The 20,757-nt window shown below is 54.2% G+C and overlaps 6 protein-coding genes across 6 annotated transcripts; 3 read left to right on the top strand and 3 right to left on the bottom strand.

Moving 5' to 3' along the window:
• Nucleotides 1-32: 32 nt before the first annotated feature.
• KRP23_11124 (WD repeat-containing protein ATCSA-1) lies at nt 33-1,580 on the bottom strand (the record flags this gene model as incomplete). Its single annotated transcript, XM_067881646.1, has 1 exon — nt 33-1,580. The coding sequence occupies one exon, from the start codon at nt 1,578-1,580 to the stop codon at nt 33-35; it is 1,548 nt and encodes a 515-aa protein (XP_067740936.1).
• A 74-nt stretch (nt 1,581-1,654) lies between these two features.
• On the top strand, nt 1,655-2,884 carry KRP23_11123 (uncharacterized protein; the record flags this gene model as incomplete). Its single annotated transcript, XM_067881645.1, has 5 exons — nt 1,655-2,132; nt 2,209-2,369; nt 2,439-2,550; nt 2,629-2,700; nt 2,763-2,884. 5 exons carry the CDS (start codon nt 1,655-1,657, stop codon nt 2,882-2,884), a joined length of 945 nt encoding a protein of 314 aa, XP_067740935.1.
• A 191-nt stretch (nt 2,885-3,075) lies between these two features.
• Nucleotides 3,076-4,587, bottom strand: KRP23_11122 (Sodium-dependent phosphate transport protein 2A; the record flags this gene model as incomplete). The annotated part of the gene is made up of 1 exon (XM_067881644.1): nt 3,076-4,587. The coding sequence occupies one exon, from the start codon at nt 4,585-4,587 to the stop codon at nt 3,076-3,078; it is 1,512 nt and encodes a 503-aa protein (XP_067740934.1).
• A 2,547-nt stretch (nt 4,588-7,134) lies between these two features.
• Nucleotides 7,135-8,628, top strand: KRP23_11121 (Sodium-dependent phosphate transport protein 2A; the record flags this gene model as incomplete). Its single annotated transcript, XM_067881643.1, has 1 exon — nt 7,135-8,628. The coding sequence occupies one exon, from the start codon at nt 7,135-7,137 to the stop codon at nt 8,626-8,628; it is 1,494 nt and encodes a 497-aa protein (XP_067740933.1).
• Nucleotides 8,629-8,962: 334 nt separating this feature from the next.
• Nucleotides 8,963-17,626, top strand: KRP23_11120 (Poly [ADP-ribose] polymerase tankyrase; the record flags this gene model as incomplete). The annotated part of the gene is made up of 1 exon (XM_067881642.1): nt 8,963-17,626. The coding sequence occupies one exon, from the start codon at nt 8,963-8,965 to the stop codon at nt 17,624-17,626; it is 8,664 nt and encodes a 2,887-aa protein (XP_067740932.1).
• Nucleotides 17,627-17,717: 91 nt separating this feature from the next.
• KRP23_11119 (Cilia- and flagella-associated protein 99) lies at nt 17,718-20,105 on the bottom strand (the record flags this gene model as incomplete). The annotated part of the gene is made up of 1 exon (XM_067881640.1): nt 17,718-20,105. The coding sequence occupies one exon, from the start codon at nt 20,103-20,105 to the stop codon at nt 17,718-17,720; it is 2,388 nt and encodes a 795-aa protein (XP_067740931.1).
• Between the last annotated feature and the right edge of the window lie 652 nt (nt 20,106-20,757).

The following is a 20,757-nucleotide window of genomic DNA, read 5'->3' as shown; positions in this document are numbered from 1 at the left end:
TGATGTGAATCCATTCGAATAGTATGAAGTATTCATACGTCGCGCAAAATGGGCGGGATGAATTGATGACCCCTTCCTGTTTCCTCGTCATCATCGTCACTCCAGGCATCTTCATCGCCAGTAGCAGCACCGGCAAACGCCTTGGATTCGTCATTTTGTACGTCAGGGTCATCGCCAGGAACTTCTGGATATAAATCGACGGGAGGGGGCTTCCACATCATGATAAGCCCATCTTCTCCTGCAGAATACAGCTCACGCGTAGTCTTCCGGTAGATGCAGGCAGTGACTTGTTGATAGTGAGCTGTGACACGATCTATGGGCTTCCCACTGTCTCCGAAAACACGATAAGAGGACAGCGCTCCCTCTGATCCGTTCGGAACAAACACCATCGTACTCTCCCAAGCCCCTCCCTCCTGCACCACAGCCATCTGCACATTCCTCGCAGCACGAGGCTGCGTTCTTTGCACCCCTTCATAGTTCATAAATTGATGTTCACCGGTCGTAGCATTCCACAAGCGCAACTTTTCATCCATACCATTACTCAACAAGAACCGTCCGTCCGGGGTATACGCCAAACTCGTCACTCCTCCATTGTGCGCAACTGCCAACGAGCTCGAAGCTGCCGCATGAGGGTCATTCCGTTTTTGTCTATGATCCGAAGCCCGCATCCTCTCGTGATGACTATCCACTCTTCTACGATCTCGATCTCGGTCTCTCGCTTGCGCCTCCGATGCCCCGCCCACCCGTCGTCTCTTCCTTGAAGTTGCTGCTGTCGACAGCGACATTGGTTTCTCTATTTTCACATTCGTATACAAACTCGATCTGCCCGGTACATTGGCCTTGCCTTCATGGCTCAGGCACAACAAACAGGCCGTCGCTCCGGATCGGCGAACATCCCAAAGTCGAATTTCTCCATCTCTCGACCCAGACGCCAGCAAAAATTCACTTGACGGGGCCCAATCGAGCGTCCAAACTTCATCTTTGTGGCCCAACAGACTGTGCGCCGTCGCGCCACTCTCCATGTCCACGAGTCTCACCTCCCCTTTTGAAGTGGCAGCTGCGATTAACGCGTGCGTGGCGCTCACCGGAGAAAATTTAGCTGCGAAAACTTTACCCCGCAGCGGCAACGTGCTCACACACGAAAAAGTCTCAGCGTCCCACACTTTCACGTGTTCATCCAGTGAGCTGGTGATGCACATGCCGGCGTCAAAGTACCAGTCGACCATCGAAATCCCGAACTGCAGACACAAACTCGAAGCTTCAGCTCTAGCTCCAACTGCACAAATAGGTTCGAGAGGGGTAGCGGTATGGTAGATAGGATTTGGCTGCGCGTCGGCGTCGTCCAGCGCTTGTAGATCAAACAGCAGAAGCTGCGACTGGGACGTCCCCACCAACAAGTAGCGCTGCTCCGCTGGGTCGAGCGCCAAACTCCAGACGCGCATCCCCTGGCGGAAAATGAAGTTGCCGGTGGACGGCACATGCTTCAGCAGCTGCGTCGACTGGCGAGCGTGGAAACGGTCGCGGTAGTCGCGGCTTGGAAGCCCCACGCTGCGGTCCAGCACGTACCCGAATGCCGCCATTCTACAGGTACAGAGCCAAGCTAAATGGCACCGACTTTTTCTAAAACTACGCCACTTTGTTATTTACCACGAGAATGCAATTAGCGTCAAAAGTTGATCAATTGTTGCGGATCGTGGCGACGCGCGGGGCCCGCGCCCCCTCTGGCAAGTTGCTGCCGGTGAACAACGTAGTGGCCTTCTCGGGGGGCGTGGACTCGTCGCTGGCGGCCGCGCTTGTTTTCAGCGCCTTCCCCGAGACCAGCGCCGCGTGCATCGGGCGCTCGGCCGCGCTGTCGTCCGTGCAGCTGCAGCAGGCGCGGGCCGTGGCAGCGCACATCGGCGTCCCGTTGTGGGAGTGCGAGACGCGCGAGCGGGAACTGGACGGATACGTGGCCAACGAGGGCAAGAGCTGCTATTTTTGCAAGACAACACTGTACGAGACGCTGAACCAGGTGGCGGCGTTCGCGTGGCAGGAGGTGCAGAGCAACTTTGGGGACGGGGATCGGCTCAAGATGAAGCCCGTGCTGTATAATGGCACAAATGCCGACGACCAGTTGGACCCGACACGAGTTGGTCGGTATTTTATTTTGGATGCCTTTTAGAGGAGAGGCTGATGGGAACATTGTTTTCTTCTTTGTTGTTGTTGCAGGGCTGGTGGCGGCGTCGGAATTTGATGTGGTGAGTCCGTTGAGTGGACTGACGAAGCAGGAGGTGCGGGATGTGGCCAAATACTTGGGACTGCCCAATTGGAACGCGGCGGCGTCACCGTGTCTGAGGTCGAGATTGCAATTTGGGGTGGAAGCGACGCAGGTATGTAGGTTGACGATGGATTCGAGATTTTTTGGGTTGGTGCTGAGAACTGGTGGCTGTTTTGTGTAGCAACACTTGCATCGAGTGGAGAAAGCTGAGGATTTTGTGCGGGGTTTGATCCAGCTTGAGCCTCATAGGAGCATGCGCGTGCGCTTCCTTGCGGGCAATCGTGCTGCTGTTGGTGAGTGGGGTTTGATGTTTGGATACGTTGTCTTGTTTTGTATCTGACGTTTGTTGCACTGGGTATGGATGCTTACAGAACTGGACAATGAGGCATTGGAGAAAGCCGTAGCGCAGTTTGAGACTATCGACGCGGAACTGCGGCGACTCGGTACGACAGTTTAGAGAGGAGTATTGAAGTCCAGCGTGCTGACGTGTGCAATTGCTATTCAGGATTCACTGATGTGGATGTCCGCGCCTTTCGTTCGGGCAGTCTGACTGGCTACAACCCGAATGCTGTGGTGGAACACACTCCGGCATCATCTACAACAGCTCGCGAGGCTAGTGTTAATTAGGCGGATACCTGTTTTTTTACAAATGAATCATTCTCACGCTGATCATGGTTGTGTTAATCCATATGCAGTGGCCATGACGAGAAGACAAAAGAAAGTATTTTCCGTGTGTATTTGAAGGAAAAGAGGTTACTGCAAAATGAAGAGGGGAAAACACAAGTCTGAATGTGAGCCGCCTGAGAGACCCTGACGATTTACACCGCGTCATGGAGAAGGTTTGACGAGCTGGGCTCTTCATGTCCCTCGCGTTCAAGACGCTTCTTCTCCAAGAATGCGTGCCACATCTGACGACCTCCCTTCTTTTGATACCACAAGAGAAGTCCAGCGAGTACAACCACGACGGTGACCGTAAAGATCCAACCGAAGACTTGAGCCACGACACTGTCGGCCGTGCACATGTACACCAGACCAAGCAGAATTCCCGGTGTGAAGATGAAGAGCACCACGAGGAATAGCACCGCTGCCAATGGCCATGATGCGCTGGCGAACGCCAACGAGTGGGCACAATCGAGAATGGGCTTGCGCGTGATCGGGATCGGGTAGAAGAGGAAGATGCCGATTACGTTGAACCAAAAGTGCACAAGCGCGATCGCCACAGAGTCCGCCTTGCCAGTTACCAGCGAGGCGAGCAATGCTGTGCCAGTAGTACCCAAGTTGGCTCCGATCACCAGCGGGTATACTTGCTCCAGTGTCACGACACCCAAGCCTGCCATCGGCGTGAGTGTTGAGGTGACGACAGTGGATGAATGGACCGCGAACGTGATCAGAGTGCCCACGACGATGTTGATGTATCCGTTGTAGCTGAGCAGCTTCGAGATGAGGCGCTTCGTGGGACCCATGAAGACCTTTGCCAGCATCTTCACCAACGTTAGGAGCGCACAGACGAGAATGCAGAAGCCGATGACGACGGTGATGGCGCCGATGCTGCCGTCGCTCAGACTGGACCCCTCGAAGGTGCCTCCCTTGACAAAAGACTGGCCAGCAGTACACAGACTCTCACCCGTGGCGACCTTGTAGATGGCCTTCTTGTCGACCACCAGCAGCGTCTGGGTGAGCGGGTTCACGATCGTGTCCACGGGACTGTTGAACGCACCGCTGCTTGTCTTGGCGTTCGACATGGCCACCGACATCTTCTCCAGTGGGTGGAAAAGCACCTCAATAGGAAACAGCACCAACACCGACCAAATGTTGTACATGTCGTGTACCGTGGCAGCCGCCATGGCCCGCTGGAACTGAGTGCGGTCGCCCACTTGGCCGAACGCCACCATGATGCAGGTCACGCAAGTGCCGACGTTGGCCCCCATGATCACGTACACACCCTGACGAATGGTCATGCCACCGGAGCCCACGAGTGCCACCACAATGGAGGTCACGGTACCAGAGCTGTGCAGCAGTGCTGTGGCCACCGTACCGATCATGAGACCAGCCACGGGGTTGTTGGCGAAGTCGAATGCGCCCTTGGTGTCGCACCCTAAGGCGAGTGTGAAGCCGTCGCCGATGAACTTGACCGCGACCATGAAGAAGTACAGGGCGGCAAGCGACGCGAACGCGTAGATAATTCCCGACTTGACCTGCTCAACTGGGGTCTTCTTCTGGTAACACTCTTCTTCGGCAGTAGCTTCGTCGTGTGGATCTTTACTGACCGAGCTGAGACGATCGTCCACAATCGGAGTCTGCAGCTTTCCGTAGTCGGTGTCGTGGGTCATGGTCTTGCAAGCTTGTAATGGGGAGGCACGTTGCTGTTCGAAGTCAAATTCGAAAGTGAGGGGAAGTGATTGACCTTATCGGTGCTGGTCTACATCTACGGGGTGTCACTGCTTGTGTTCACCCCGTATGGTTCATCATTGCCACTACCGATAAGAGAGAACGAGTCGTTGCACTCGACAGCGACTTGCCTTGCGGGGATGTACAATCGCGGCACTGCTGAGCCCAATTTCGGAACCCTTCCTCAAGATTCATCGGCGTCTTTTGCTAGGAAAATGCACTTGGCAAGTCCATGGATGATATCTTTCACGAATCTCGCGGTGGTGTTGGCAAAACGCTCGTGCTCGAGCTCTAACTGGCGATCGACCTTTAGATTCATCTTCGCGACGAGAGTGAGCATTGACGGCAAAGTGCGATCTCTTTTTCTTATCATGGGACTATGCGTTGGCCCCCGAGTTCCGTCGATATGCCGGTAGCTCACATTTCAAACTTGTTGCTACTTCGACGGGAACGCAGGTCACTGACCCACGAGCTTCACGTCAGCGTCGGAAACGGCCATCGATTAAGCAGATTAGAGGCGGATCGTGGCGCCAGAAAGGATATCTTCACGTGTACGTTGAAGATTCTCGTTTGGTGCAAAGTTCAATGTAGCGTGATCGCCATGGCTCAGCTATTCAGTCTCCGGATGGAACTGAGCCCTTTGGCTTGCGGTGCGTACAACTTGTACCACGATGCACTCGCTGCATCGAGTTGGCAGCGTAATTCATGTCGTTTAACCATCCACCCTCGACAATATCACTCGGCTGAGAAACTTGGTTGTGCTGCAACCTTCGGGGTCACTGCAATTGCCGAGGTACAAACTAACTGAGGAATTAGCAGCCGGCCCTGCTCAAGCTCATTGTCAACTCACCTATGAGCTGGAGTATATCATGCCTAATCACGTGCGGCTTAATCGAACTCGAATCTCTCGACTAAAGCGGACTCGATTAATCTTTAATCGGCTGCTACACCACTCCCTCTGCAGTAATGTGCTGTTCCGATATCGATATCACGCTGAACCCGCCGCTGATCAGATTCAATCGTTCGTGTCCGTAGCGGTTGGGCCGCCATGAAAGTCTGGATTGGAACTCTCAGCAGCGACTGACGGCATTGGAGCTCTGGGTGATGCAGCGAAGAAGGCACTCTGCAATGACATTGTAATCAACTCAGCCGCCGAGATCTTGTTACCAGGGAAACAATACAGAGTGCACCCTGCTTCAGTATATCCGGGACGGTGGTGTCGAGCTTGCCGATATTCGATTGAGAAATACGCGTCCCAGGGATACCGCTCTTTTTGCCTTTCGTACCGCGATGTGACCGTACCCTGGATGGCGATGTAGAGAGGAGTTCAGGTTCACCTTTCGTCGCAATTGTCGGCATCGAAGATCCCGTGAGATTTGAGGTACCGAGCGCCATTGAGCGCTGCAAGCATGCAGGAATCACTGTGCTCATGGTCACTGGTGATAACATCACCACCGCTGCATTTTCGGGAAGTGTGGCATCATTACTCAAGACGAAGGATCCTTAGTCATGGACGGCCAAATGCTCCGCTCGAAAGTGCTTGATAGCCAAGGAAACATCATTCAGTCACAGTTCCACCAAATTTTCACGTGTTGGCACGGCCGTTCCGAAGGGTAAGTACACGTTGGTGAATGGTTTAATGAAGAATAACTTGATTCCCCACGGTCCTCCAGTCGTAGCTGTGGCTGGTGACGGCACAAATGATGCGTCGGCGCTCAAGAAAGCCAACGTCGGAATTCGCCAAGGGTATCAGCAGCGCTGCTGACACATCCGATATCATTCTCATGGACGACAACTTCAACGCGATCGTGAACGCCATCAAGTGGGGCCGTAACGTCTACGAATCGATCTCTAAATTCTTGCAGTTCGACTGATTCAACTGCACACAACTCACTGTCGGTCACTGGTTTACCTGCATTGTCTTGGGACTCATCTCCCTACCGCTAGGCTTGGTCCTGCGCTCAATTTCAATGAATACTGCACCGAACTGGATGGCCATCTGCCGCGAAGCCGATACGGAGGAGGTGGGCGAGGCAACATCGGCACGAGCCCAGCAGCTTTGCGTTAATCCGCGCTCATTCCTGTGTAAGGCTCTTCTTAAGACCTAGTAGTTAGCACTTGTTCTTCATTGTCCATTTCACGTTCCTAAAGGCTTATTCTCAATGTGTGTGATATTCCTGTCCATAAGAGAGATTGGTATTTGTTGTTCCGTCTCGGCTCGGGTCGGTATTTTTTTTCTTCAAAGATAGACCTTCGCCATTTATAACTAGGGCCGTGACGACCGAATCTCCAAGAGACTTGTTTTCGCAAGGGGCTTGCGACGACGCTGTAGAACTTGTCAAGAACCAGTGAATCTTGATTGTGCTAGTGGTGAGATCGTACTGACCGCCAAGTCCGTTTTACCTTACCACTGCAACTGTGATGAAGATGACCATGGTCACTTCCAGATTCGACACCACAAGTGAGGAATTGTGAGGAGCCCCGTTAGAATGGTTTACAGCACCATTGAAAACGAGAAGTTGCTGACAAACGACTCAGCGAATTCTGCCACAGACAATCAAACGGAGGATTTCAATGAAGAAGACTACGATTACAAAACGACACGAGTTGAGCAGGTCAAGTCGGGAATTATCTACACGTTCGCGTCGCTTGCCGCCCTGTACTTCTTCATGGTCGCGGTCAAGTTCATCGGCGACGGCTTCACACTCGCCCTCGGGTGCGACACCAAGGGCGCATTCGACTTCGCCAACAACCCCGTGGCTGGTCTCATGATCGGCACGGTGGCCACTGCACTGCTGCACAGCTCTGGCACCGTGACCTCCATTGTGGTGGCACTCGTGGGCTCCGGTGGCATGACCATTCGTCAGGGTGTGTACGTGATCATGGGGGCCAACGTCGGCACTTGCGTGACCTGCATCATGGTGGCGTTCGGCCAAGTGGGCGACCGCACTCAGTTCCAGCGGGCCATGGCGGCTGCCACGGTACACGACATGTACAACATTTGGTCGGTGTTGGTGCTGTTTCCTATTGAGGTGCTTTTCCACCCACTGGAGAAGATGTCGGTGGCCATGTCGAACGCCAAGACAAGCAGCGGTGCGTTCAACAGTCCCGTGGACACGATCGTGAACCCGCTCACCCAGACGCTGCTGGTGGTCGACAAGAAGGCCATCTACAAGGTCGCCACGGGTGAGAGTCTGTGTACTGCTGGCCAGTCTTTTGTCAAGGGAGGCACCTTCGAGGGGTCCAGTCTGAGCGACGGCAGCATCGGCGCCATCACCGTCGTCATCGGCTTCTGCATCCTCGTCTGTGCGCTCCTAACGTTGGTGAAGATGCTGGCAAAGGTCTTCATGGGTCCCACGAAGCGCCTCATCTCGAAGCTGCTCAACTACAACGGATACATCAACATCGTCGTGGGCACTCTGATCACGTTCGCGGTCCATTCATCCACTGTCGTCACCTCAACACTCACGCCGATGGCAGGCTTGGGTGTCGTGACACTGGAGCAAGTATACCCGTTGGTGATCGGAGCCAACTTGGGTACTACTGGCACAGCATTGCTCGCCTCGCTGGTAACTGGCAAGGCGGACTCTGTGGCGATCGCGCTTGTGCACTTTTGGTTCAACGTAATCGGCATCTTCCTCTTCTACCCGATCCCGATCACGCGCAAGCCCATTCTCGATTGTGCCCACTCGTTGGCGTTCGCCAGCGCATCATGGCCATTGGCAGCGGTGCTATTCCTCGTGGTGCTCTTCATCTTCACACCGGGAATTCTTCTTCTTTTGGTCTACATGTGCACATCGGCAAGTGTTATAGTCCAAGTTATGGGGTGGATCAGCGCAATCCTAGTGGTGGTTGCGTTGGGGTATTTTCTCTTCTGGTACGAAAGAAAAGGGGGTCGTGAAAAGTGGCTTGCTTTCTTGGAAGAGAGGAGGCAAGAGCGCGAGCAAGGGCTCGAGTGGAATCACACTCACGAAATGACGTGAAAATGGATCGTAATATGCTCCTTTTGAACGATAAACGCCAAGATACATCCACGCACTTGTATGTGCGTGCAATCGAGAATATATGACAGAGTAGGCATTTATCACGGTCACCACGATTGTCAGATACTATTGCTTGGCCGCCAACTACCGACCATCATTTATCGCCTCGACCTGCACTAAAAGTATAAAACGTAATTTATCACCAGAAAAAGTACCCATGACGACATTTTTGAACCCACTTCACTTCAACCGCTGGATACAACGGCTCATACACTTCACAAATAGCCTGGCACGCGCTTCTGGCACTTCACAAAACGCGCCATAAAGACCATCCATGGCGGGCAAGCGCAAGTGGCAGGAAGAAGACTGGGACGTGGTCCTGGCCGCGCAGACGTTCGTGGCCGTGCTCGCTGAAGAGGAGGCGCCCGTCAAGAAGCGCGGTAAGAAGAAGAACAAGAAGACGGCCACGAGACGCTCTCCACGCGCCACAAAAGAAGAGAAAGAAGAGAAAAAAGAAGAAGATGTGGACATGGACGTCGTCAAGGGGGACGAGTTTTGGCTCGCCCAACTGCAGGACGACGTGACGGAGGACATGCTCGCCCAGGAGGACGTTAGCGTCCACGTCACGTGGCTCAACCGGACGGCCGCCAGCCGCTACACCTTGGCGTACGACGAGCAGGTGGACGTCGGCAGCATCCTGTGCCACGTCTTCCTGCGGGAGCTGAGCGCCTCGGCGCTGGAGCTTACGCCCAAGTCGCTGGCTCGCGTGCAGCGCAGTCTGTCGCGTACCAAGCGGCGGCTGGCGGGGGAGGACGTAGGTGAAGACGAAGAAGAAGATAGTGAGCGTCCTCCTCCTACGTCAAGTAGAAAACGCCGAGCTGCTGACGAGGACAAAGTGCCTTCGCCTGCTGCTCGAGGCAAGACGCAGAAGCTCAGTAAAAGAGAGGCGGCCATGCACATTCCACCGCTGAGGGTGACAGTGGACGAGGCCACGTACGAGGACCGAGAGCTGTTTGGCCAGCAGCCGTTCGGGGAATGTAGTGGGGATGTGGCTTCGGCCAATCGAGAGGTTGTGCGTGCCGTGCTGACTAAGAACGTCAAGATGCTCAAGAAGATCACGACGGATTCGTATGCTGGACTCAGCACGTTCGACGCTCCTCGAAGCGCCGATGTGGCTCACACTGCATTGCACTACGCTATTGACAGCGACGATCTGGCTGCGGCGGCCTTACTGCGTCAGACGGTCGAGAAGGTTGACAAGCAGCAGATGGCGGCCACGCCGGAGGTGGCGCTGCCTTCGCACTCGACCGGCCAGCACACGAGTCGCTTTAGCGACTACAACAGGCGGGCAATCAACGCCAGTCGCGGAGGGAAAGAAGGTAACAACGCTCTACTTGGGGATGTCTATCCTGTCTTTGAACCGAGTCTATCGCTCGACTACCTCTGGCGCAGTCCGAACGCCAGCGTCGAGATGCTTACGCTTTTGTACCCGACGGGCGACTGGACTAGTGGGTATTCGGTGGGAATCAATGTTTGCCATGCGGCTCGGTGCGGTAACTTCCGTTTGGTCCGCAAGGTGGTGGAGACATTGGAAAAAAATGGCGGATGGGGCTTCAACGAGCTGCACCACAAAGTTCTCGCCGATGGACCCACTGATGACGGAGAGGAGACCGCACCCTTGCTTCCTCCGTTCCGCGCTGTGTCAGCGATCAAGCAAGCGCACCAAACGCGGCTCCGTCCACTGCACTTGGCCGCCATAAACCCCAACACTAAGTATCTGGAGGCGCTCTGGGATGTTGCAGGTGACGAATTCGGCGCCATTAAGGATGACCAAGGTTATGAGCCGATCCACTACGCAGCAGGTTGCGAGTCCCCCGCACCAATGCTCTTCCTTTTGGAAAAGCGCTGCGGCATGTTTGGACGCACGAAGACGCGAATGACACCGTTGATGTGTGCCCTAGAGGCTGGGCGAGAGGAGACTACGCTGGCCCTACTCAAATTCGCTGCCACCCCAGGAGAAAATGGTGGCGGTGGCCAAGAAGTCGCAGACAAGCTAGTTCGAGAGAAAGGCCCGGGAGGCAAGCAGGCGGTGCATTTCGCGGCGAGACACGGCTGTGCTAAGGTTCTCGAATACCTGCTCACCGAATGCGGCGAGGCGGCTGCGGTGAATGCTGCAAGTGGCGGAGCAAGCAAAGCCACACCATTGACGTTGGCAGCTCAGAACGGCCATCTGGAGTGCGTGCGCGTGCTGCTTGCAAACGGCGCTCGCGTGGATCTTGGAGACAAGCTGAAGAAGACGCCTTTGATTCTTGCTGTGAAGAACGGACACACGCGTGTGGCAGCAGTGCTCATCAACGGTGGTGCCAATGTCAATGCCTACGATACGTCAGAGAATAGTGTCGCCCACTACGCGGCTAGCTATGGATGGCCTTCTTGCTTGCAGCTGCTGTGCGACGTGGGTGCCGAGCTGTGGTCGCAGAATGCATGGGGATTTGTGCCACTCGCATGCGCTTTACTGAAGCAACGACGTGCGTGTGCAGAGTTGATCTTGGCTCAAGTCAGTGGGGAGGCGCAGCAAAAGTTTCTCGACTTCAGAGACCGACAGGGTCGTACGATGCTGTTCTTGCAGTGCCAGCACTCACACAGTCTTGGGCAGATCAGCTATCTCTGTGGCAAGGGACTCAATCCAAACATTAGCGACTCGGATGGTGAGTATCCGCTTCAACGATTGATCAAGCGTGCTTGCGATGAAGCTCCACGCACTGAAGATGGCAGTGTGAGCAATGGCACCCAAGACCTTGCGAAGTTCTTTTTGGAAGCGGTTGGCCTTCTTCTTCAGCACGGTGCTCATCCACAGTACGAGCTCTATCGTGAAGAACTGATCCAGGAGAATACGTCTGAGCCGGTAAAGCTACAACCGCTTCAGCTGGCAATGGTTGGTAACCAGACCGAGATCGTTGATCTTCTGCTTAAACAGAATGGCGTGCGCCCGGATGCCCAGTCTTCCGACGGATCTGATGCCTGGATGACTGCTGCGGCATTGGGTGCAGGGCTAGGAGACTCTTATTTATCAAAACTACTGGTGCACAACGACAAATCTGCGAATGGCGGGCCGCTGAAATTGGCAGGAAGAACAAGGCCACAGCACGAGAACTTCTTTCACGTGGTGGCTAACCACAATGCGTCCCAGCTCGCAGCAATTCCTAAGCTTATTCGGCAGTGTGTGGATAAATGCCCAACAACCGCTGAAATGATGTGTGAAAAGGACAAGGACGGATATACACCTGTGATGCGGTTACTGGACCCGAGACACGAACGAAGCGTATCTTCAACAACAAACCAGACTGACCCAGACAAGCTACAACGAATGCGTGACATTGATACACGGCTTACAGAACTACTTGGACTTTATGCGGAGAATACGACCCACCGTGAGGCCTACGTGCGCTGTGAAGAGGCTGCGCGTTTGCGGGGACGTACGGGTGCGACCTCCCCTACAGAAGATGATGGCGAAGGTTCCAATGATGTTGATGCTGCTGCGGTGACTGGTGTTGATAATTTCGGTAGTTCAAAGAGTGACTCCGAATACTCGGACCCTGATGACTCTGGTGACGATGGTGATGACGATAGCAGTAACGACAGTGATGACGATGGTGCTATCACTTCAACGCCAAAACCTTTGCCTGTACCCGATGCCAGCACCAAGTATAAGTCCAAGCCCATGATCATGGTGGAGTACGAAACGGCTTTGCATCTGATCGCGAAGCGAAAGCTAACAAGCGAGCCGACAAACCCATGGATGCAGTGGTATGGTTGCGCTGAGCACTCCGCTAAATGCCTTATGCATCTCCTGTTGGAAAAACGTCCCGAAATATTCTCTTCGAGTCCAGATGGCCAAGACAAATCCCTGGTAAACTTCGTACATCTTGGGAGCTTTAAAACCGCGCTGCAGTATGCAGTGGAATCGGGCGATGTACCCACTGTGCGGGTGTTGTTAACGCATCATGCAGATGCCAACCTGTCTCCGGTGCGGTGCACAAACTGCAAAGCTTTTGCTATCGATGACGCCATTGCACGATCCAGTGGTGGCGCGACCATCCGTCGGGATAGTCTCCCTGCGTGCACAGGGAATTGTGGAGTAGACACACTGTTGGAGCCAGCACTATATGAAGCTGTCAAAAGCAAGCGAATCAAGTGCACGCGTTTGCTACTTAAGTATGGCGCCCAGATCGATTGCGTTTCCAAAACCACGCGGAGAACACCGTTGCACGTTGCGTTGGAGGGAAATGATGGCGCTTCCGTTAGTGCTCTTCTTTCTCACGGAGCAAGTCTTATGGCAAAGGATACTTTCGGGGCTTCGCCGTTGCACTTGGCAGTTGTTTCCCGACATTCTATCCCGTCGAAGGAGGCTCATGCAGGGGAGGTTGCGTACTCGACAGTCACTATCGCTCAATCGTTGCCGGCTGGTCGTTCCAATTCTACGAATACGTCATTGTTCTCCGTTTCCATTTCATCGGAGTCAAGCAACCACCACGAACAGTCACCAGATGTGGTGGAACCAGCCATATTGGTTGCCTTGAAGGATCCGAGCGCTCCGAAAGCCGTCATTGTAGGCGATAAGAAGAACCGGTCTCCGGTTCACTTTGCGGCACAGAATCGCGATCTTGAATTGCTACGGGAACTTATTTTTGCGGCGGGAAAAAGCGGGGCACGTGATGCCGTGAACCAGCGGGATTGGCTAGGCCGAACGCCTTTGCACTATGCTGTCAACGCTGCAGCGATGACTGCTGATGCATCATTCGCTGTTGAACGTTTCCTTCTGCAGAATGGTGCCGATGCTAGCATCCAAGATGATTTCGGTTTTGGGGCTTTGCATTTTGCGTTGATTAAAGTGCGGCTTGACTGGCATGAGAAGTACGATGTTACCCACAAGAAAACACGGGGTCAGAAGGATCGTGAAGGACAGGTTCTCGACAAACAGAATTATGATATTGAGAGGCGAGAGGCTTTCCTACGACACTTGGCCGTCATTCCTGGAACGGAGACAGATCCCGTCGAAACAGTTTCGAATCTAGCAGCGGAGCGTGGGCTTGATTTCATGGCACGCGATGAGCTAGGGCGGTCATCACTCCACCTTGCCGCAGCTACGGGTGCTTTTGTATGTGTATCAACACTTCTTGCTTCCTCGGGGGACACTACGAAGCAGAAAGCAATCATGGCTCTAGAAGATCGAGATGGATTTACACCCCTTGGGCTGGCAGTATTTTACAAGCGACAGACAACCATTATGACTCTGTTACGTAGTGGCTCTGCTGTAGATGGGAAGCTCCGGATCACCCAGTCTTCCTCGAACTCTCGCGAAGAATCCGTTCGTCGGTTCCAGAATGGCGTTACAACTAAAACAAAGCCCGAGCCTAAGGTGAAGACTCGGAGTTACTTTTACCACGCCGTGAACAACGGTCTCACTGGTATCTGCCACATGCTGCTGAACGCCACGTTCTGCCGACGCCAGGCGATAGAAGATTCAGTGCGGTGCGGTCAGTTTCAGCTTGCTAATAACCTTCTGGGAGTGTTGGAATCTGGAGCGGGCGGTGGCTTAGAGCTTCTAAAGCGCACTAACTCCCATGGAGAAACACTCTTGCACTCGCTGGCAAAGACGCGGCAAACTGGGTTTGATAACCTGGCAAAAAAATTGGCGTGGGCCCTCGTGGACGCCGGCGTGCGTGCTGACATCCAGGACAAAAAAGGAAATCTGGCTCTGCACTACGCAGCTAAGAGAGGCAATACTCGTCTTTCAGATTTTCTGCACCACCAAGACGGTGGGGCACAGACCGAAAATGTGAAGAACAAGGCTGGCGAGTCCCCACTTCTATTTGCTCTCAAGCAGAAACGCACCGGCAGTAATCTCGGAGACGATCAGCTACTCACTGTGCTGTGCTACTTTGTGGAGCACCCTTCGCACTCGCTGGACATCCTTCAGGGCGACGACTCAAAGATGAATGTTCTTGGCGCCTTCTTGGATCGCTTTGTGGAGAGCCTTGCAGTATCAAAGCCTGTGCTGTTTTTCTCGATGCTTGAAACGCTGCTTAAACGCGGTGTAGACTCCAATGCAAGCTTTCACAGTACGCAAGCGGCAACACTCGAGCGGAGAAGACACCCTGGTGAAAATCAAGACAATGATCAATTGTTGCGGTCAGGCCGTGAACTCTATGAGATAACTTCTCTTGCGAAAGGGGACAATGACAAGATGCCGCCGCTTGTTCGCGTTGCTATTACGACAGATGCATCTGTACGCTACCACGCACTGGCGCTGCTACTCCGCTACGGCGCCAAGTTATCGATTCCTGACGGAAGGGGCAACACGCTGCTCATGCACCTTGCTGCACGCAATCTAACTGCGGAGATGCGTCTAGCCCTTGGGCTCATCCGATCGGTGCCGGACCCAAAGGACGTGTTCTCTTTAGCTGATTCGACGCGTGTGTGCTCGCTCCACGTCCCGGAGGCCAGTGTGAAGGCAGCGCTTGCCCAGCAAAACGCCGCCGGATTGACAGCGTGCCACATGGCTGTGCAGCCACTTGACTACGGCTCCTACGAGAACGCGCGTTTGTTGGCGATGCTTGTGCGTGCTGGTGGTGACTTGCGCACTCGGGATGCTTCTGGAAAGTCCGTTATTGACTATGCACGAGACCAGCGTTCGCAGTTCGTGCTTCGGTTCCTGGAGCGCACATTCCCTGACTTCGTGACAATTCAACCTGACACTTCCAAGCCTAAGACAATATTTGCTTCTGCTCCGACGTATTTGGATGATGCGAACGCGTATCTCGCAGAGTGCGAGGCGTCGGGTAAGATATCGCGTTCTCGAGTGGTGGCCAAGGTGAACGCGAGTTGTGACGTCGGTAAAGTGAGCAAGGTGCTTTGTGAGGGCGATGGCGAGGGGACAGAACTAGATGCCTTGCTGACCAAGGTTGACGTCAAGAACGGGCGCTTTGGACTAAACGTCTTTTATCGACTGCAGCTAGTGCGTGACGAATTGCAGGATATCTTGGTTCTGTTCACAAACTGGGGGCGAATCGGAGAGACAGGCAAGTTCCAGAACACGCCGTTCAGAGATGAAGCGGAGGCTGTGAATGAATTCAAGAAGATCTTCCGAAGTAAGACCGGCAACACGTGGGAGACGCGTGCACCGGGCGAGTTCGTCAAGAAGCCGAAGAAGTACAACCTCGTTCAGCGCGTAAACTACGCCACGAAGGTGGACGACGAGGTGACCAGATCATTCCGCGAGGATATGGACAATAGCACAAGCAAAGGTGTAGTGTTCCCTGAGCCATCTGATGCAGACCTCGTGGGCTCTCCAAACGTCATGGCAATGTTAGCTGCTATCACCGACGTACGCAATTTGCAACTGGCAGCCCAGACGAGCTGCGGTTTTGCTGGTGGCGACTTGCCATTGGCAAAGCAAGACGAGCTGCGTACGGCGCTGGAGAAGCTGCAGGAGATTCGTGATTTACTGAAGGAGAAGGAGGAGCTGGTGAAAGAGATCGGAACTGCGAGTGGCGATCTTTCTGACGACGGAGCTACAAAACGTGCGCTACTTGCTACGCGTCACGAAGCACTTACAGAGAAGGTGAGCGAGCGAAGCAGCCGCTACTACGAGATTATGCCATGCCAAGAAGATAGCGACGTGCTGGCGTCTTCGATCAAAGCTTTCGATCAGGTGGGCGACGTAAATGTGGAAATCACGCGTCTGCGGATGTTGTCCGACATCATGGAGACGTACAAAATGCTGCTGGGGGCCAAGCGAGCACAACCAACGCAAAACCCTCTTGAATACTGCTACCACGCGCTGCAAGTGCGCCTTGCGCCGTTGCAGCCTGCAGACGCCGAACGGCAGCTTATCCACCGCTACTTCTTCGGTGGTCTGCGCTCTCACGATCGTCAGCGCTATCGCATCAGCAACGTCTTTGAGGTGGAGCGTCGTGGTGAGACTCAGCGATTCAACGAGCTCATGGAGGAGCGACCGGATTTGCGAGCTACGCAAACGCATTTGCTGTGGCACGGAACGAAACGCACGAACCTCATGGGAATCCTATCTCAGGGGCTGCGTGTGGCACCTCCCGAGGCTCCGCACCATGGCTACGCGTACGGCAAAGGCCTGTACTTCGCGAATGTTGCCGAGAAGAGCCTTAACTACTGCGATGCTCCATACGCGCTACCAATTCTGGATAAAGACGGCAAACCAGACAAGAGCACGACGAAGACGCGCGAGGTGCATTACATGCTGCTGTGTGAAGTAGCACTTGGCAAACCCACAGAGCTGACAGCCACAGCAGCTTGGGGTGGTGACCCTTTGCCACGTGAGGGAATGGATAGCGTCAAGGCTCTAGCTGTACATAATCCCGACCCACGTGGTGCTCTGGTGTCGCCAAAGTGTGGAGCCAAACTACACCTGGGGCAGGTGATGCAGCTTGGGATTAAACTTCCCTACGATCTAGTGTGGGCTAAGACAGAACCAAACCCGTCACCGATCGGTTGGTATGAGCGCAACCCGAAGTTCGCAGCGGAGACACAGGAGTACCTGGCCAAGCTCTTAGCAGACAAGACGTTTGCTGTTGGCGACACGCACACCGTAAGCACCTCGGACAACCGCGCGCTCTTCGTGCAGTACCAGTTCGACGAGCGCACGATTATCATTGAGTTGCTAAGCCGCGAAACTCCCGGCGCATCATTGGACGAAGATGACGCAGACGCAGCGGAGGTTGCGCCCCAGAAGGTAGGAAGCGGTGCGTGGTGCGAGGCCACACTCAAGGTCACGATCCGGCCCGACAATGATGCAGCCTACAGTTACTCTGTCAAGCTCTATCGCAACACGTTGACGAGCTCACCACTGGCCGACGGCTTCACTCTAGTGGAGCCGGTGCTTTCGGACTACGCTGAGCTGGTAGTTTACAAGGAAGCTCAAGCTCGCATTCGCTACGTCGTCGAAGTTGAGACCGTGTAAGCTCCTGGAACTTGTAGGTGGCTCTTCATACACAAAATCACTTGGTTTTACTATTGCTGAAGTTGAAGTTGTATAACGATGGGGGGAGTTCCTACGTAGCTGCTCCAACTGGTAGCTCCTGTTCCTGGTTGCGGCTAGGACTTCTGGACGCCACCTTCGGGTGGGGCTTCGATCGAGAAGCAGACACGTTTCTCGCCTCCGCTATCTTGCTCTGTGACTGTTTCGTGGCGTAGACATTGCGTGCCTGCAGCGTCTCGCGAGCGTGACCAAACCTTTGCTGTTCATGACGCACCATCGCTCGCAGAGTCTCATCTTCTTCCCGATTGCGCCGTCGAGCATCTTCCTTAGCTCGTGAGTATATCTGGGCTCTCGCTTGCTCCTCCTCTTGCTTTGCAAGGCGCTGGCGCTCGCGGACCTCGGAGTTCATACGCTTCTCCTGAGCACGAACGTTCTCCATGGTTATTGACTCCACTTGGTTTGTCACCTGTCGGGTTTTGGCTCCACGCTCGAAGCCACACTTGAGCTGGTCGAAGTGATTCTCCTCGAGCATGGACTTCGCAGCGCCGAGGAATCTCCGCCTGGTAGCTAGCTCCTCGGCTTCCAAGCGCAGCTTCTCAGCCTGCTGCTTACGCTCCTCCCGTTGGCGCTGGAGCTTCTCAGCGAGCTCCAAGTTATTTTTTCTGCGCAGAGCTTGCTCTTCCATCTCACGAGCTGCAGCTAAAGCTTTCTTCTTGCTGCGAGCGGTGGCATTTGCACTCGCTGTAGCACGTCGTCGTCTGGCTGCACTAGTAGCCTTTTCGAGGAGATCAGCGCTTTTCTCTTGCTTATCCGTGAGGATGGCTTCGCGCCGAGATTCCTCCCAGCGCTTCTGCTCTTCGTGGCGTACTCTAAGGCGTTCGCGTAGCTCCGCAAGTGACATTTCCTGCAAAAGCCCGAGCTGTGCTGTCTCGGTAGGGTCAAACACGGCCACATACTCGCGATGCACACAGTCCAACGCTCGAATTTGCCTGATCAAGTCTTCGCGTGCCGCTTGCTCTTTTGCATCTTGCTGGGCTTTGCGTTCTCTTTCAGCCGCCAAGAATTCTTGCAGCGCGTCACGCTGTCTCGCATTCTCTTCGCGCACTTGAGCCTCAGCTTCTCGTGGGGCTGTATCACGGACGCGTTTCACATCCTCGGTGAGCTGCCGGTACTTGTCAATCAAGTCGCTTTCCTCCTGCTCCCGCTCAGCAGCTCGGCTCTTAGCACGCTCTTTCATTTCTAGTGCCACCTCTCGATTCTCCAGTTTCGCTTGGCGTGCAGCTTCCACGGCGTCATATTGTGCCTGCATCATTTCAAGACGACGCGTCTCGACCTCACGCCGCGAATTCGCTTCATCCTGCTGCTGCATATTGGCTTGCCAGCGGTAGAATTCCAGTGGGTCTCGTAGTTCCGACTCGTAAGCGCGAATCAACGCCGCCTCGCGGTCTTTCTTGCGCTTGTGCAAGGCATCTTCCCGCAAGATAGCAGCCGTAGTGAGCTTCACCTCAGTAGTATTCGCTGCAGTCGCAGCTGATGTGCTGGAATGGGGAACTGGTTTCGCCTTAAAGTCGAACTGCAGAGCTGATTCACGCTCACGCTCAACTTCCTCTCGCAAAGCCTCCAGGTTGCTCGTTCTCGTTGCTGTAGCAAACTGAAATTCGTCCGCTGAATCGTATTTGCTCGCCACTTCAGCTTTGATGCGCTGCTTTCGAGTCTCTTGCTGTGTTTGGAGATCTGCCAGTGATAGTCGGTTAAGTGACGCAGGCACCGGGTTAGCCTTGACCTCGCGAGGTATACGGATAGGCTCGAGCGCTCGTCGAGGCTTCGGCTGAGTGATGTTGGGCGCCACAGGCACCGTAGGAGGCTTGCTCGTATTCGTGTTGACATCGGAATCTGTGAGACTGGAGCTGGAAATGCTGCCAGTTTGATTCTCACGAGTAGAAGCAGCTCGTCCGAAAGCTTTGGCATGGAGCTGACTTAACAGTTTGTCGATAGCCGGCTTGAAGCTCAGCATCTTGTCGATAATCTGCGTCTCGACAAATTCAGCGTCAAGGACGCGAGTCCATTGCGCGTGAAGCGTTCCTCGAAGTTCCTCAGGATCGAAAATGTACGAAAGGAAAATGTGCATACTGGTAGGCTGAAGTGCCAGTGCCAACCCAGAAAATGCCGCCGCTCCGAGCTCCTCGAGACGGAATATGGCCAAATAGCCCATGATGAGGAACTTGGTGTAGTCCGTTCGACTCACTTGGCTTGAGTGCGAGTCGAGGAATAGCGCCAGCATTGGACGCAGCAGGTCTCGGTAGCGATAGGAACCATAGAGAACCTGCTGCAGGAATCGCTGGTCACTCGCCGACGAAAAACCTCGAAGCTCTTCTATCGCGTGAGCATCAACGGTGGTCTTGGCGGGGTCGAACGACTTGATCAGCTCTTCACAAGCTGCCAGCAATTCCTTCCGCTTCATGATTGTAGATTGAAGTTGCTATGGGTCATCCACAGCTATTCCGAGACAGCTTGGTATGGGTGGTGAAGTCTCTACTAAATATGGGGCCAGGAATTGAAACGCAAAGCTCTACAAGACATCATACGTATCAACACCAAATCGAATCATGCGGTTGCTTAAAAATTGCTTTCAACGCCTTGTCCAGGCTTGGATTTCTGTCCGATTTCACGGTCATTATTCGGCTGGTCACCTTGGGAACTACGTGAAGGCGCTAAGTTCTGCAGGTCCATCGACAAAGGCATATCTGTGTTGTCGCTATCCTTACTAGGCTCCTCCTATCGTATCCCGACTGATCCAACCCCGTGGTGGCTCGCTACGCTCGCTGGTGACACGACCCTAAGCCCACTGTGACTGCGCCTTCGCTTGACAGTAGCGCTAGGACCCTACGGGGGCTTCGCGAAGGCTGGGATAGGAAAGTTCGATCGCTTTCTTACAGCACTGCTGCCACGAAGACATTATTGTTGAGCCGGTCTCCGTGTGTATACGAGAACGTCCGTTTTTCCCAGTCGTATATAGCAGATCGTGAGCTGTGTGGTGGTTGCGGACTTGTCCTGGAAGGAGAAGCCGTTGGTGCATTGAATCAGTACTTCTACTATGAGGTGTTGGCACACTG

This window comes from Phytophthora ramorum (genome assembly GCF_020800215.1).
Source record: "Phytophthora ramorum isolate Pr-102 chromosome Unknown Phyram_PR-102_s0011, whole genome shotgun sequence".
Lineage (NCBI taxonomy): Eukaryota > Oomycota > Peronosporomycetes > Peronosporales > Peronosporaceae > Phytophthora > Phytophthora ramorum.
This window is presented reverse-complemented; position numbering and strand designations above follow the sequence as displayed.